The 15,002-nt window shown below is 42.6% G+C and overlaps 1 protein-coding gene across 1 annotated transcript; it reads left to right on the forward strand.

The window, feature by feature from the left end:
• Positions 1-10,881, forward strand: SFRP4 (secreted frizzled related protein 4). Its single transcript, XM_049816630.1, has 6 exons — positions 1-667; positions 824-904; positions 988-1,053; positions 3,754-3,952; positions 7,115-7,178; positions 9,695-10,881. The coding sequence occupies exons 1-6, from the start codon at positions 82-84 to the stop codon at positions 9,881-9,883; spliced, it is 1,185 nt and encodes a 394-aa protein (XP_049672587.1). The 5' UTR covers positions 1-81; the 3' UTR covers positions 9,884-10,881.
• Positions 10,882-15,002: the final 4,121 nt, after the last annotated feature.

Here is a 15,002-nt window from a genome sequence, read left to right on the forward strand (position 1 = left end):
CACACACACACACACACCCCGGAGGAGCGGTGCTGCCAAGGGAGCGCGATCGGCCCCACGTCACTCGTGCCACCGGTATAAATGCGGTCCCGCGATGTCCATGGCTGTCGGCGCGGCGGCTCCCGCGACTCGTCTGCAGCCGGGCGGCGGCCAAGGAGGAGGAGGAAGAGGAGGAGGAGGAGGAGAAGGAGGAGGAGGAGGAGGAGGAGGAGGAGGAGGAGGAGGATGCTGCGCGCCTTGGTGGCGGTGTCCCTGTGGCTGCGGGTGAGCCCGCGGGCGCAGGGCGCGCCGTGCGAGGCGGTGCGCATCCCCATGTGCCGCCCCATGCCCTGGAACATCACCCGCATGCCCAACCACCTCCACCACAGCACCCAGGAAAACGCCGTCCTCGCCATCGAGCAGTACGAGGAGCTGGTGGGTACCGGCTGCAGCCCGGTCCTCCCTTTCTTCCTCTGCGCCATGTATGCCCCTATCTGCACCCTGGAGTTCCTCTACGACCCCATCAAGCCCTGCCGCTCCGTCTGCCAGCGAGCCCGCGACGGCTGCGAGCCCATCATGCGCCGCTACAACCACAGCTGGCCCGAGAGCCTCGCCTGCGACGACCTCCCCGTCTACGACCGCGGCGTCTGCATCTCCCCGGAGGCCATCGTCACCGACCTGCCCGACGGTGAGGGCCCCGGGGGGAGGCGGGGGGGCGGGGGAGGGCCGTCAGACCCTCTACCCCTGCCGGGCGTCCCGGGCAGGGGGGGAAAGGCTTCGGGACCCCTGCCCCGGGAGCCTCTCCCCGACAGCTTTCCTTCCCCCGCCGCCCCTCTGTTTGCAGATGTGAAGTGGACGGACTTCACGCAGGGCGTGCTGGTGCCGGAGAGACCCCCGGAGCCCGACTGCAGGAGCCGCGGCCAGGGTGAGCCTCGGGCCCCCCCCCCATCCCCGGCGGCAGGCGCCCTCTGACACCCCTCAACCATTTCCCCTTCTCTTCCTTTGAAGAGCGATGCAGGTGCAAAAAGACAAAGCCTACGCTGTCGACCTACCTGGCCAAGAACTACAGCTACAGTAAGTGCATGGGCTCGGCGGGGGGCGGGGGGTGGTGGTGGTGGTGTAAAAATAGTTTGCTTTGCCCGTCCCACCCCTCTCGGTGCCCCCCCGCCAGTTTGGCAGCTCCAGCTGGGCGCTGCACCCGCACCAGGCCCCGTCCAGCAAGAGCAGCGTGAGGACACCGCTCCAGCGCCGCAGCCTTTCCAAGTGGGTTTTTGCCTGAGGACACCCAGCCGTCCTCTTCCCAAACCCGCCACTCACGCACACCTGGCGCAGGCGGTAGCGGTCATCGCGCAGGTGATGGTGTGTTTCTGATAAAAGCAGTGAAATGTCAGTAATGTGCACTGGCATCAACAGGTCGCTCTGCAGAAAGGGTGCTTGCTACTGCAAAGGTCCCTCTAGTAAGTGCAGAGATGTGAGCGTGACCATGTGCTGCTTGGCCAGCTCCGGTTTTCATCCAGCAGGTGGAATAAACAGAGGTTTATCACCTAAACAAAACTTGTAAATGTGAACAAAGCTGAAGCCAGGTAAAAAGTTATTACTAGAAATTCCTGTATTCTTTTACTTACCAGCCAGAGTTTCATCTGGTGCGGAATTGTCAGAGATTAACTGGATTCAGTGACAATTTGCACCAGCCAGCTGAGGAGCTGGCCGATAGTTTTATGGTATGTTGCATGGCTTATTGGCAATATAAGTAAGCATTCACCCCTCTTCTCCCCTGGCTCCCCCTGCTCTGGTTTTCTGATGCTGGGAGCCAGGAAGAAGTCTAATTAACATTAGAAAAATACCAGATTAAGTATCTGTAATGTCAATAGAAATCCCCTTATTAACCATATTAACCATGAATTCAGCATGCAGTCTCCTGGTCTTTTGAAATTTATGGGCTTTTTCTCAGATAAAAGTTGTTTCTTCAAGGAATGTATTGAGTTCTTATGTAATAGGGTTATTATATCCAGTCAATTCCTCTCTGTCTGATATCAAATGAAAGCAAGTTTGTAGTCACTTGCTTCTTTGTAAGTATAGGGAAAAAAATCCAGACCCCAGTTAGGTGGGAAGAATCAAGCTGAACATCTAACTTAGGTAATTGTACACTTTTTCTGTTATGGCATTTTGGTGCATTTATGTCATGTATTTCTTCTATATAATTCCTTAATCAATCTCAGGAGAATATAGTGATATGTCCAGGTGGGACAATGAACTTCCACACTTGTCTGAAATGTATGAAAAAGCAGTGATATAAAATGACTATTCTGAAACTAAATACAGGTGTTAGTCATATAAATTCTGATTCCAGTGACTTCAGTGGGAGTGTTGCTTGAATAAAAACTGTAGGTTGGGATCCAAAATTTAATTCCATTGACTTTGTGAAATGAAGCTTTTGTTTTTGAGAGGTAGATTTTTATTCAGCCTCCCCTGAAACAAATAGACATGCTCATATGGAAAATGATTTCAGAGACAAGGCAAGGCAGAACAACTCGCAAATAAAATCCACTTTTTTCTGAAATCCTTTAAAAATAATATATACAGCTGAATTGCTTTTCTAGCTGGCCAGAACTTGGTTTCAATTAGACTTGAAAATGCATTGTGAGTCTCCAAAACTGAAATCCCTCATGTGTTTTGTGGCTGTTACACATGTCCTGATAAAGTTAGCACATAAAACCCAGACAGCGTTAAAATTGCTGGTCTCCTGTTTTCTACGAGTGAAGTTTATTCCAAGTTTACGTAGGTCCATTTGAAGGCTTTTGACCTTGTGGCTGCCAGGGGCAGTGTCAATGCAGGCTGGTCACCCTGTGGTACATACACTTCTGATGTTTCTTCCACTCAAGAATTTTGTGATAATAGGACCGTTCCTATTTTGACATTTCCTAGAGACAAAGTCCTTTGTGTAAAAAAAGGTGCTTCATTTCTCTGATTTGGTACTTCTCACAAGGAAGAAGGGGTGAAATGCTGCGGGGGTAGGTACTGCCAGGGTTCGCAGGTACAGAGTTAGCCAGGGAGCTCATCCTTAGTGCAATCTACACAGTTTCACATTCTTGCATCCATGCAGACATGCAGTATTCCTCAATAAAAGGTAAAGATATGAATGTTTGTGTATTCAGAGTCAGAAGAACCCGTTTTTGGAGTCTGTTTTGTATGAGGATCTTACTAATGATGACTAATCCAAAGGCAAAAGATGAAAAAAGTATAGACCGAGTAAATCACAATCCTAAGCCTCTTACTTTTTGACTACTTGTTTCAAACCTTCCCTTCTTATATTTAAGAAAAGACTTTCGTTCCTGGATGCAACCTACAGGGAAATGATTTTATTATTGAGAAGACTGAATTCATGTTAGCTGTCTGTGAGCTAAATTATTCATTACTTAATTGGAAAAGGGCAGATGTGGCTATAGAGCGGGTCCGATTTATGCAAGGGATTGTACAAGTCTGAGTCAAAGAAGCTGTTAGTGTGTGCGATTCCAGGTGAGATCGCTTGGCCTGATCTGGCAAAGATTTAAGCACATGTTTAATTTCACAGTTGTCAACAGTCTGACTGAAAACCAAATCAGGATCGGGCCTCTGTTATTCTAAGCCACTGCACGTGCCCTCACATGAAGCAGTAATTCTAGTTTCACAGCCGAAACAACAGCTTTCAATTTAATATGTTTTCTCTAATTTTGAGATGTGTTTCAATTTCTAAGACCGTTTGTTGTTCTCACACCTCTCTTTTTCTTATCGCAGTCATTCACGCTAAAGTAAAAAGCATAGAAAGAGGGAACTGCAACGAGATAACGACTGTGGTTGAAGTCAAAGACATACTTAAGTCTTCGACATCAATTCCTCTGTCTCAAGTGCCTCTTCTTACAAATTCCTCCTGCCAGTGTCCACCTCTCCAACCGAAGCAGGATGTTCTCATCATGTGCTATGAATGGCGCTCAAGGTAAGCCCGGGCGATGCAGTGCAGGAAAGTGTTACAGCTAGCTGTGATAGACGGGAAGGAGCTCTCTTTCTGGTCACGAGCATGTTTTGTGAGTTATGGTTAATATTACACCGCTGCTAGTTTTTCTTAAGATAACTCACATGTACACCTACATGTTTCAATTACCTTCTCAATTAACTTTTTCCACTCAATCAGCCTCAGCTCTGCACCACGATGCAATGTTTACAAAACCTGGCTCACATGTGGAGCATAAACTCTGGTGGCATTGGGTGCTGGCAGCGTATTGCTTAATGCATCATGCAGCAGTTCAGGCATCTCCAGCCTTTTTGGGAGTGTTTCTCCAGGACCGCTTTCCATTCAGCATGAGCTGCTTCACAGGCTACAAGCTCGATGGTGGCTGTAGGTGGTGGTCCATAGTGGCAGGACCACATGGAGGTGGCTGTAGGTGGTGGTCCATAGTGGCAGGACCACATGGAAGGCACAGTTCTGCCTCACCAACCCCTCTGGCGAGGGGATAAGAGATGATACACATCTGCCTGCAGAGCTGCTGGAGACAGAGCCAGGCTTTCTCTGCTGGCCTATCCATACTTCGGACCGGTGCCATTGGTGAGATGTTTCTGATCCCACAGCTGTACCGGGACCTGCCAAAGCTGCAGCCATTGGAGCTCTGGCTCCCGGATGGCAGATGAAAAGTAAATACTCTCAGAGCAGCTTGCCAGTCCTGCTGTATGATTAAAAGGCAAAACAAAACTAACTTTACCAGACCTTTCATCTGGCAGTCAGCCTAGCCCCAGGCGTGGAAGGAAATCCAGCATGCTGGTCTGGAGGGGAGGGAGGGATGAATCACAGCTCCCTTTTCTCTCTGTGTCCCCGAGGCAGAAGGGGACATCTCGTCCCCGTTAGCACCCCAAATGTACCAGTAGCAACAGATGGCAACAGGACAGGTTGTGGCGTGGTGGGTACATGTGCCTGTGTGCCGTGGGTCAGAGGTAAGGCAGGTTTGTAAAATGTGCAGGCTGGTTTTGCACACAGTGATGTGACTGTTAATTGATCATGTGCACTTGTTGAGGACCACAGAACACCTACGTGCGGAATTTGATGGACCATATCTATATTTTCAATGAGTTTTATGTTGATATATGCTTTATAGGTGTTTCTATATCTGATACCTTATTACCTTACCCTTTTTTTGTGAGCCAGCAGGCACAGTGTTTTATTATTACATGGCACCTTGCTCCTCCAGGTCTGGAAATATTTCACAAAGATTAATTTAGAGCCCTCTACTTTGTGTTAGCCATTTTAGGGACACATGCTCTGAGTCACGCAGAAGGACCATGGCCAAGATTGCAATTGAGGAGCTCTGACCTGCAGAGCTTTGTTGGAGAGGACCCTTCAGGAGGCTGTCGGGGGGGGGGGAGATTTCAAAAGTGAAAGATCGCAATCTGCTTCTCCATTACTATGGAAAAACACACCATTCACTAAATATTTTGTGATGGTTTCTAAAGGCCACTGAGGTTTTTAATTTCATATAGTGTACTAAAATGGATTTGAAAAAGAAACATAAACTATTATATGTGTTTCCTGTTGAACTCAGTGGCATGCAAACAGGAGGTTTTGAGTTACAGCAGCTTTGAAAAATGCCAGAAGCAAAACGGGTGGAAGCTGTATCTCCACTGAAGTCAATGGCAAAACACCCATTGCCCATCAGCAGGGTTAGGGTCTCGCTCCATTATTTGGCCCAAACAGAAGCTGCATCAGATGCACACTGTGTTGTGTTTTCATTCATCATGATGTGGCCTTAGCTTCAATCCTATATGTTAATTACCTAACCTCTCCTGGGAAAGAAAAGGAGGTGTGTGTCATGTTGGTCTTGATTCGCCCGGGCTTGCACTCATTGTAGTCCTTTCATGTTTGGGCAAAGTGGATGCACAGTGGCTAATGGCTACGAGTGGCAGCATTTTGTACTCTTTTTGAACTGGTATGAGCAGCAACACTGTTCATGGAAACTGCAGGCCAGGCCCTGCTATGGTGTGTAAATCTCACTCGCCAGCAAAGTGCTGTATGAAATTGTGTGCGTTCATAATGATGTTTTGATGTCTCTAGCCAACACTGATGTCTAAGTAAAACCTTCCAGAATTAGGGAAACGATATTAAGGCATATTAAGGCCCAGTATCTTAAAAAAAAAAAAAAAAAAAAAGGATGAAAAGAAAAATAAAATTTAAAATAGTTAGCAGTGGAGAAGATACAGAAATTCCAGCATCCCTGTGCTATAAAATAGTTGCTTCTAGGTTGGGACTTAGAAAGTGTGACATCAAACTGCTTTAGAATGAACTATTTTAGAAGCTGTTTAAGGCATCTACAGTTAATAGTTACATTTTTGTTTTGTTTATTTCATAACACCAAACTCAGTATTTTCATACAGGAGCTAGCCAGATTTCATTGGTAGGCCAGTATCACTGCCCATACATTTTCCAAATTCACTTTAAAGCACTCATTAAGTAGTTACATGTAGGAAATCCATAATACCGTCTTCATGTATTTATAGGTAGAAATGGAGAAGATTGTAAGTGATCAGGTAAGGTGTTACCATTCGTCAGCTAAGTTGTATTAACTGGTGCATATGAAACAGCTTTTTTAAAATTCAGAAGTAAAATACATTTCTTTCAACTACTCTTCTGCACACAAACACACAGAGAAATATATAGTGGGCGTAAGTGAAAATACATGTACATATACCTTTAAACAGTTTCATGGGATGTTACCCAACACATCACTTTTTGTTAACAGTGATCAAGACAGGACAATTTCCCCCTGCATAATAGCTGCAGGTGAGGACAAAGGGCTCTAAATGTTTTCTCAACACTGGCTATGAGCTGCAGATTTGGCTGTAAAAATCTGATTTCTTTTGAAAACTGTATTCTGTTTTTACAGAGTTCAGAATAGGATTTCAGAAGTATCAGTATAAGCCTATAGAAATCCATTAGAAAGCATTTAGGCATGGAGAAAAATATTTTTCTGCCTATCGTCCCGTACTGAGAAACTGTCAGTACCAGTACCTGCTGGTGCATTTCAACCTCGGTCTGTGTTAAATCATCTGGAATGGCATCTCGGGAATCAAAACCAGAAATATCTGTAACTTATATTTATTTCTTAATTTTCAGGTTGATGCTTCTTGATGGATGTCTAGTTGAAAAATGGAAGGATCAACTAAACAAAAGATTTAAGGTACATACAACCAAAGAAAAAAATGCCGATATTCTTGATAAAAAGTTAAACACCTTCGCTCTACTTCAGCATTGAATAACTTGCTTGACTTTCAGATATCCATAACACCTCTGGGTATTATTATTTTCACTTCAACATTTTCATACCTCATAATTACATAGAAGTGTAAGTGAAAATTTGAAAATTTTAGTCTTGCATTTTAAGGCCTCTAAAGTTTTATTTCCATTTTATTTCTGTTTTATCTGCAAACTGTCCCTAAATATTATGGTTGGATGATCTTTGTGTGAACTCTGGCTTATTACAGTAATGACTCTAGGAATTTCTTTCCTATCACTGCCAAGGCAAGTAACTGTCAGATAGGTGATATGCAGAGGAGCATATAGTTCACCTTTTAGGTAAGAAAGGAAGTTAAAATCCACTGTGCTGGATAAACAGGCTTTGCTGCATTAAAGATTGCAGGTGGGAGGTGCAGACTTCTCGCTGGCTACTTCCCACTAAAGACCGACTGAAAGTGTTGGCCCTCACTGGTTTCAGGGAACATTGGAAGGAAAAGTCTATGGTATGGAGACATGGGAGGCAGGAGCAGCAGATGCCCCTGCTTTTGGGGGCTTCAGGGTAGCACTTGCTATTACTTCCTGCTTGTAAACTCCTCTTTGTAGTGGAAAGAAAGGGTGGATCAAGACAGTGTCTGAGTCTTCCTCAGACTTTTAGAGATGGAAGAAAATTATCTCTGGAACGCAGAAAGGGTTTCAGAGCATTAAGGACGTACATGTCTACTTATTTTAATTATGAGCTGGTTGGCAATTGATAGAGAAGAGGAAAAAAGATGTATGTATCTATCCGCAGAAGCTTTTGGATTACAGGCCAGCTCCTTGTGGAAATCGTATCTGATGCTTTTATCATTCCCTTTTCTCCTCACTTACTTACGTAAAACCTATGTGTGAAAAAGAAACCATGCTTTAAATCTTTAAAAAAGAAATACATTGCAATTGCAGATGATACCATGAGGGATTCAGGAGAATACTGACGTATGACTTGGACTCTTGAAATCCCTTAGCTGTCAACTTAATAGCCTGTTACTGGCACACAGTGTGTTTTAGTGGCCTCCTCACACTGTTTTGTCATTTCTAATTGTGTCTTGAAACCTGTTTGAACATTCATTTCCAGACTGTCAAATAGATGCATGACTGCCAAACAAAATAATTCTCAAAGCATGTGTCATTCCCTCTGATATTAATAGTTTCATAAATTAAATCCTCATTTAAACATGTTTGACTGGGACACGCATAAATGCCTTTTTTGTTTTATAAAGATACATATAATGACCCTGATGACACAAAGATAGCTGTATGGAGCTAGGTATCACAGTGGCTTCATTTTAATGCCCATCATTCATCCCTGAAGACTTGCATCCAGCTTTTGTCTTGAGTTACCACTTAAAATGAATGTTTTGAGCTGTCTGTGAACTACAGAAGACAGCTGTTAACATAACCACAACATGGCTGGCCTCTCCTCTAGCCAGGGCAAGAGTCTGAGTTGCAACAGGGTCGGTGCAGAGATATGAAGTAGGAAAGCTGGACAGCACTTCTCTTGCTCTGACCACTGGGCAAAGCCCCTGCCTTTGGGAGTTTCAGAAGAGAAAGTTCATTAATAGAGGGCAGAGGTGAGACTCTTTCCAGGTTCTACTATCTACCATGCTTTCCTTAAAATAGGTATTTCTGTTCCTAGAAGTGAAAGACTGCAGTCTCTGCCACAGTGTTGTGGGTCTCTCCATATTTTGGACCACCTAACCACTTAACCTCTTTTCTAACCACTGCACTTTCGGGTTTGGAAATCTGACAGCTATTCTCTTTCATGGGCTCATTGATCTCATTGCTTTTCAAAATTTCTCAGGGATGCTGCTGAATAAAGCTGCAGGTGCATTATTCACAACCATCCCATTGCAACAGTGAACACTGTGATTTCAGTGGTCATCTCCGTTGTCTGTCCATAACATAAGCTCTTTCATGCCCAGTGCTCTCCACCCCAGGGAATAGCAGAAGCAGAAAGTAAATACCACCTTCCCTTGTAGCTGTGTGTTTAAATATATGAAAGGATAGTCTGCTTTCTGCAGACTTTTCTGAGGAAAAGTTAAGTAGCACGTTCGGTAAGACAGCAAAGAAGGGCTTTGCAAAGGAGTTCCAGTGCGCAGACCCTGTCTTTTTGATGGCATGGTGCCAGCTCCCCTGACTTTCTGAAAAGGCGTGAGATGCACACTCACGTGCAGCATGCACACGAGGTGTGCAGTTGTCATTGCCATCTGCTGATATCGTGGAAATTCTCCCACCCAAGACCACATGGCAGGTTCCCCCTGCAGACAGCTGTAACACACTGACATCGATGGCTCCGCAGAATAGAGCACAAACCCATTAAAGCAGCATTGGTATCGCTGGTTCAGCATAGCTTTGATTAAGACATAATTGTTTATGATTATGTCCTTCCCCAACTCAGCCTCTTTGTCTTCCGCATTTCCACAGAGGTGGGAACAGAGACTGCAAGAACAAAAGCTGCGAACGGCCCGCAGTAAGAACCAGAATGCAGGACGCAGTGGTCGGAGCGGAGCCCCAAAACCATCAACGAAGAACACCAACCCACTGGTCAGTGGCCCCAAAAAGGCCATTAAAATAAGAAATGGCCAGAAAGAAATCAACCCTAAAAAAGTATGAGTATGAAATTTCCAGAAGGAAAGACTTTCCCCGCACAATGAGGGTCACAATCTGGCTTGGTTGGCATGTTTTATTAATCCAGAACTCATTGACTTAAAAACTCACGGCAGTTTCTACATAGACGTTTTTGCTGCACTTGACTTTTAAAAGGTTTGCTTTTCCTTTCAAGCCACTGCAAGCCACAGAGCATAGGTTTGCACTAATATGTGGTAGGCGTATTCAAGCTGACTGAGCTTTATCTTAGGGCTCTGATTTGCAATTCTAGATAGATCTAGCCTTGGCTGCCAGAGGTTTTAACTCCTTGTGCCCGTTGCCTGCTCTGCTTCCCTGCCAGAGGTTGGCGAGCTGCATTGGGCATCTCTTCTCTCCTCAGAAAGTGCAGTGGTGTAGTAGTCAGCGAGTTGTTCTGTGAGTTAGTCTGTGAATTAGTCTGGTTTGCTGAGAGCCATAGCAGCTGAGGGAGAAGCAGAAGAATGGCAACCTCTGGCAGACGTCTCGGGCAGCAACTAGTGCAGCTGCTGGAGCTGAATCTATCTGCTCTTTGGAATCACAGCCCTTGTTCAGAGCCTTCAAAAGCATAGTTTACCAATAAGCATCTGGGTATGCATTATGTAATTATTTTTCTCTGTGTGCTAAAATATGCTTACAGTGTTAGTATTTGATCTTGTGGGTTCATGTAGCAAAATGCATTGAAAGCAGACATTTCATTTTTTTATTGTACTTCAGGCTGGCTTCTGTTGTTATAATTTCAAATATATTTAAGCATCTAATTGAAAAATCAGTATTTTTTAAAAGGACAGATTTAAGTGAAGATCTGTAGAATTCATAAAAGTAACATTTATGTTTGCTGTAATATAGCTTTGTTATGAAAACTGGAATAGAAGCATTATTCTAAACATAACTGACAGCTAATGTACAGTATTAAGGAGAAGATAGGGCTTCATGTGGCTCAGTGTTCATTTGGATAATTTTTTATCATTTGACACCATATTTCTAAATCTTTCTCTGATACCAAATAAATAAATAAATAAAATAAATAAATAAATAAGGCTTGTCCCTATTCATGAACTTCTCAAAACGACTGGCTATCTGCAGTTTTGCTGATCCAACAGTAACATTTACCCTGCAAAGGGTCACAGACAAAGCAGATGTTTTTATTTATGTACTAAGTTTTACTGACTTAACATTTGCCATGTGAGGTATTAAAATAGCAAAGGTGATATAAATCTAATCAACATAACTCCAAGATGGCATTTACGCTATTCCTCCCAAGCTGTACTTGGATGAGGCAGTACAGATAGCAGAGTCTGATTTCTGTTAACACATAAGAAGATCACCTACATTAATGTTGTAAGTGCTCATGATAGACATCTGAAAGAGCTTCAAGAATTCTTGCAGCAAAACTAAGGACTAGACTTGGCAATTCTGGTATCTATAAAAGAAAATGAGCATTTCTAAAACAGAGGGGGTCTATGTCAGGAAAAAAAAAAAAAGAGTTCTGTGGAGGTTAATACAAGGAGTTGCAATTGGTCACGTCAGTGTATTGATCTTTGTCATTACAAGAATTCCCATTAAATCTGCATGGGTGAAATTGAAGGCAGACTATGCTGGAGTGATACTGGTAGCAGCAGTAATATACTGGGTAATATGGTAACACAGGCTGAAGACATAGATGCCAAGTTAGAATGCTTGTAACAAAGGGACAGAGGTGTTACAGAAAAATGGAATAATAGTGTATAGGGTAGTTCGGGGGAAAACCCCCCACCCTACATGATCATTGGTTGAGCTTTGAGGAGTTGGTTAAAATATGCAAAGGTCAGCATTTGAATGTAGCCCTTCCTGCTAAATCTGGGCAGATGCAGAAATTTATCTTCATGGAACACCTGCAGAATTACATCCAAAATTTAATCCAGGTGCCAGGAATGCTGAACATATATTTAATCTATTGACTTTAGGGGGAATGTCTGACATGTCTAAAAAAACAGGCCACAGACAGGTGCCTAAATATAGCCTATAGGTGAAACCTTAATCCTGTACAATGAAACGGAAAACCTGAAATCGAAATCAAAGGAGACAGAATTTCACTGTGGGTGACTAAGTTAGGTGAGTTTGAAAATGCTGACTTAATCTGTGTCATCAGATCTGAAACATCAGTATGATTGGAAAGCTTCTAAAATAGCTTTATCTACTGTGTAGCAGGAGTTGTTAAGTTTGATTACCTATTGATCCCAATTTAAAGAACCTCAATAAATATCTATGAGGTTAGCTATTAAAAATTAGCAACAGTCCTATTAATGTGAGGTTGAAATAACAAATACCAAAGTTCTGAAACTTCACTTTAATCAATTTTATTGTGAACATGGTCAAGTGTGGTGTTTGTGAAAGAAAATTTTGGAACAGCTAGCTAAATTTCACAGCAACATCATATAATATTTTACAACTGTTAAAATCAAACTTTTTTCATTTTTTGATATCAGAGAAAAAAAAAGTAAAAATTATTTCCTCCAGAGAATAGTCACCGTTCCTTCTCTAAGTTACTGTCACTAGACTGACCATTCCAGTACTTTGGAATAAACTTCAATGCACCGAGCCCGGTGTTTCCAAACCCCTTGACATTTTTATGTATGCTTTATGCTAACTAACTCTCGTTCTGATATGGTAAAAATACAGAAGGAAAGGCAATACCACAAAAAGCAGGGGATATCATAATATAAAGAACAGATGTGCAGACAGGGGGGATGGATTAGTAAGGTAGTGTGTTTTCCCAAATCCATTTTTTTCTACTTTTTAAGAAGCCATGGGCCAACTCAATTCAAGACTAATGTAAGTCACTCCATTATGAAAATCCCTTACAATTATTAACTCACTGCAACATCAAATGCTGGCTGAATCCAGACCCAGAACATCCCCACTCTCCAGCCCGCTGCCCTTCCCTTGTGAAGGTGTGAAACAGATGTTGGAGGAGGGAGGGCTGTTCAAGCAGGCAAGTGCATCCTCCTGCATCCCCACGTGGCCCACTCACCAAATCAACTCCCAAGCATGCATCAAAAAGTCAGACTCACCTCTCCTCATGAGCATCCATGGCCAGGGGTAGTCATTGCTGTGTTACCCAGCAACAGTCATGAAACCTTGATTTAGTAGAGCGGGCTAATAGTTAGCTGATGGACCAAAGTAATTACTGTACCTATTTACAGCTGAAAAGTTAACAGGCCAAAACTTGGAAGTGTCAAATGTTTTTTCTCAGTGTTACAACTGCCTTCTTACTGAGGGGCTTGGCATTTTTTTAATATAAAATAAAAATTGCCTGGAACTTGGAACATATGCTTCTAGTGCATTTCTTACTACCTCCCACACACATGTGCCTGGTTTAGTAAGCGGTGCCATTGAATATTTTCAGTGAATGTTCTATTCTCAGTTCCAAAAGAATGAAACCTGAAAAAATATTTACTCTAACTGTGAATAATTGGCACCATTTTAGAAGGTCACTGTAAATGCAAATCAGAACTCTTTTATGAACCACATTTAAAAAAAAAACCCTATAAACCTCCCTTCAACAAGACCTGAATGACCCGGTCACTTTAATTCAATTCAGTGTTGCAACTTCGTTACTTTTGTCCAGCCATTGCATATAACTGAGAAATACTTCCCGTACAAATAAAAAGAAGATTTTCCAGTCCAAAATACTCAAACAGCTCTTAAATTATTTTATCCAGCATTGTAACCTAGATTCCAAATGAATGAAACCTGAAAAAATATTTACTCCAATTATGCACAACCGAGACACACTTTTTGGTTGTGCTTAGTAGCTGAATGTAAATGCACATCTGAAAACGTTTCCTTCACCAGATTTTTCTGGTAAACCACATCAGCTCCAGTAAATTTTGTAAATAAATATATATCCATCAATACGGGTCAACAAACATTCAAAATTATGTTTACATTTATAGTAAAAAAAACCCCAATTACTTGCAACTATTAATTTCTATAGAGGTGCATTACTTCTAATTAGACCTAGTCAAAGCTCTGTGGAAAAACCACGTTCAATTTCAACTGCTGACACTATATTTCCTGTAACATCTCTGACATTAAACACCAGCCATATTGGAAGGTGAAACAGGATTTCAAACTTGCTTGTTACATATGCAGTAAATTCAGAGGCTTCCAGGTAATCTATTAATACCAGACTGGCTGGTGTTACCAGAAGGCTTGTGGATAAACCGGTATGGCGATAAGCATAAAGGAACACATCTGGAAGGGAGAACACACTCCTTTTCTCTAGATGAGAATACTAAGATCAAAACCCAAAAGTACCTTAAATATGTCAGAGTGTCTATGTTACAGATAGAAGATTAATGGATGCATCGGGGTGATCAAGAGATCCCCCAAACAGACCAATGCCTGAAGTATTTTCATCCCTTCTGGTTAGAATATGATGAAAACTTTTGTTTGTAGATGCGCAGAGCGCGTCGGTATTTATCCTCTGAGCAAGGTAATCAGAAAGCTAATCATTTGCTGACAAAGAACTGTGGATAAAGTGAATAGATGCTTACAAGGTCTGACTTGCCAGTGTAGCTCATTCAGCAGCCAGAGCAAAGGAAAAACAGTGCAGCGGTACACAACCACAAGCTGATTGACTCCATCTTCTTGGCGGGGAAAAAAAGCTTTTTCCCCACTTCTCTTATTTCATTATGCAGTAATTCAGTGCAAAAACTCACTACAATCAGACATACTAATTCTCCTTAAACAGTATTTTGGGATTCAGGACCAGCTTCTTTATCATTCTAATCTGAAACAGATCTTTAATACAGTCTTAGTGTCAGATTATGATTTCATTAAAGTTCCTAAACAAGGAAATATGTGGTCTGTTGTACAAATAAACACGCCCTGTGGTTCCATTTCTCTCCTGCTGGGACAAAAGTCAGAAGAATAATTATGTTATCTGTTGTTAGTGTTGGACGAATTTTCATCACATCTCTGCACCACCTAATTCTATGCTGAACCACGAGATATTTTCTAAATAAACGGTTGTGAAGGTCACATTCTCTCTCGATCTGGCATTTAGATATGGATAAAAGGACAGAGTCAGACTTTCTGTTAAATTCGTAGGCAGAAGAGTTGT

The sequence above is a fragment of the Accipiter gentilis genome, chromosome 14, assembly GCF_929443795.1.
Source record: "Accipiter gentilis chromosome 14, bAccGen1.1, whole genome shotgun sequence".
Taxonomy (NCBI): Eukaryota; Metazoa; Chordata; class Aves; order Accipitriformes; family Accipitridae; genus Astur; species Astur gentilis.

Coding starts and splice junctions, on each gene's coding strand:
- SFRP4 (XM_049816630.1), top strand. CDS start 82: ATGCGGTCCCGCGATGTCCATGGCTGTCGGCGCGGCGGCTCCCGCGAC. Junction 668..823: donor CGTCACCGACCTGCCCGACG/GTGAGGGCCCCG, acceptor CTCTGTTTGCAG/ATGTGAAGTGGACGGACTTC. Junction 7,179..9,694: donor AACTAAACAAAAGATTTAAG/GTACATACAACC, acceptor GCATTTCCACAG/AGGTGGGAACAGAGACTGCA.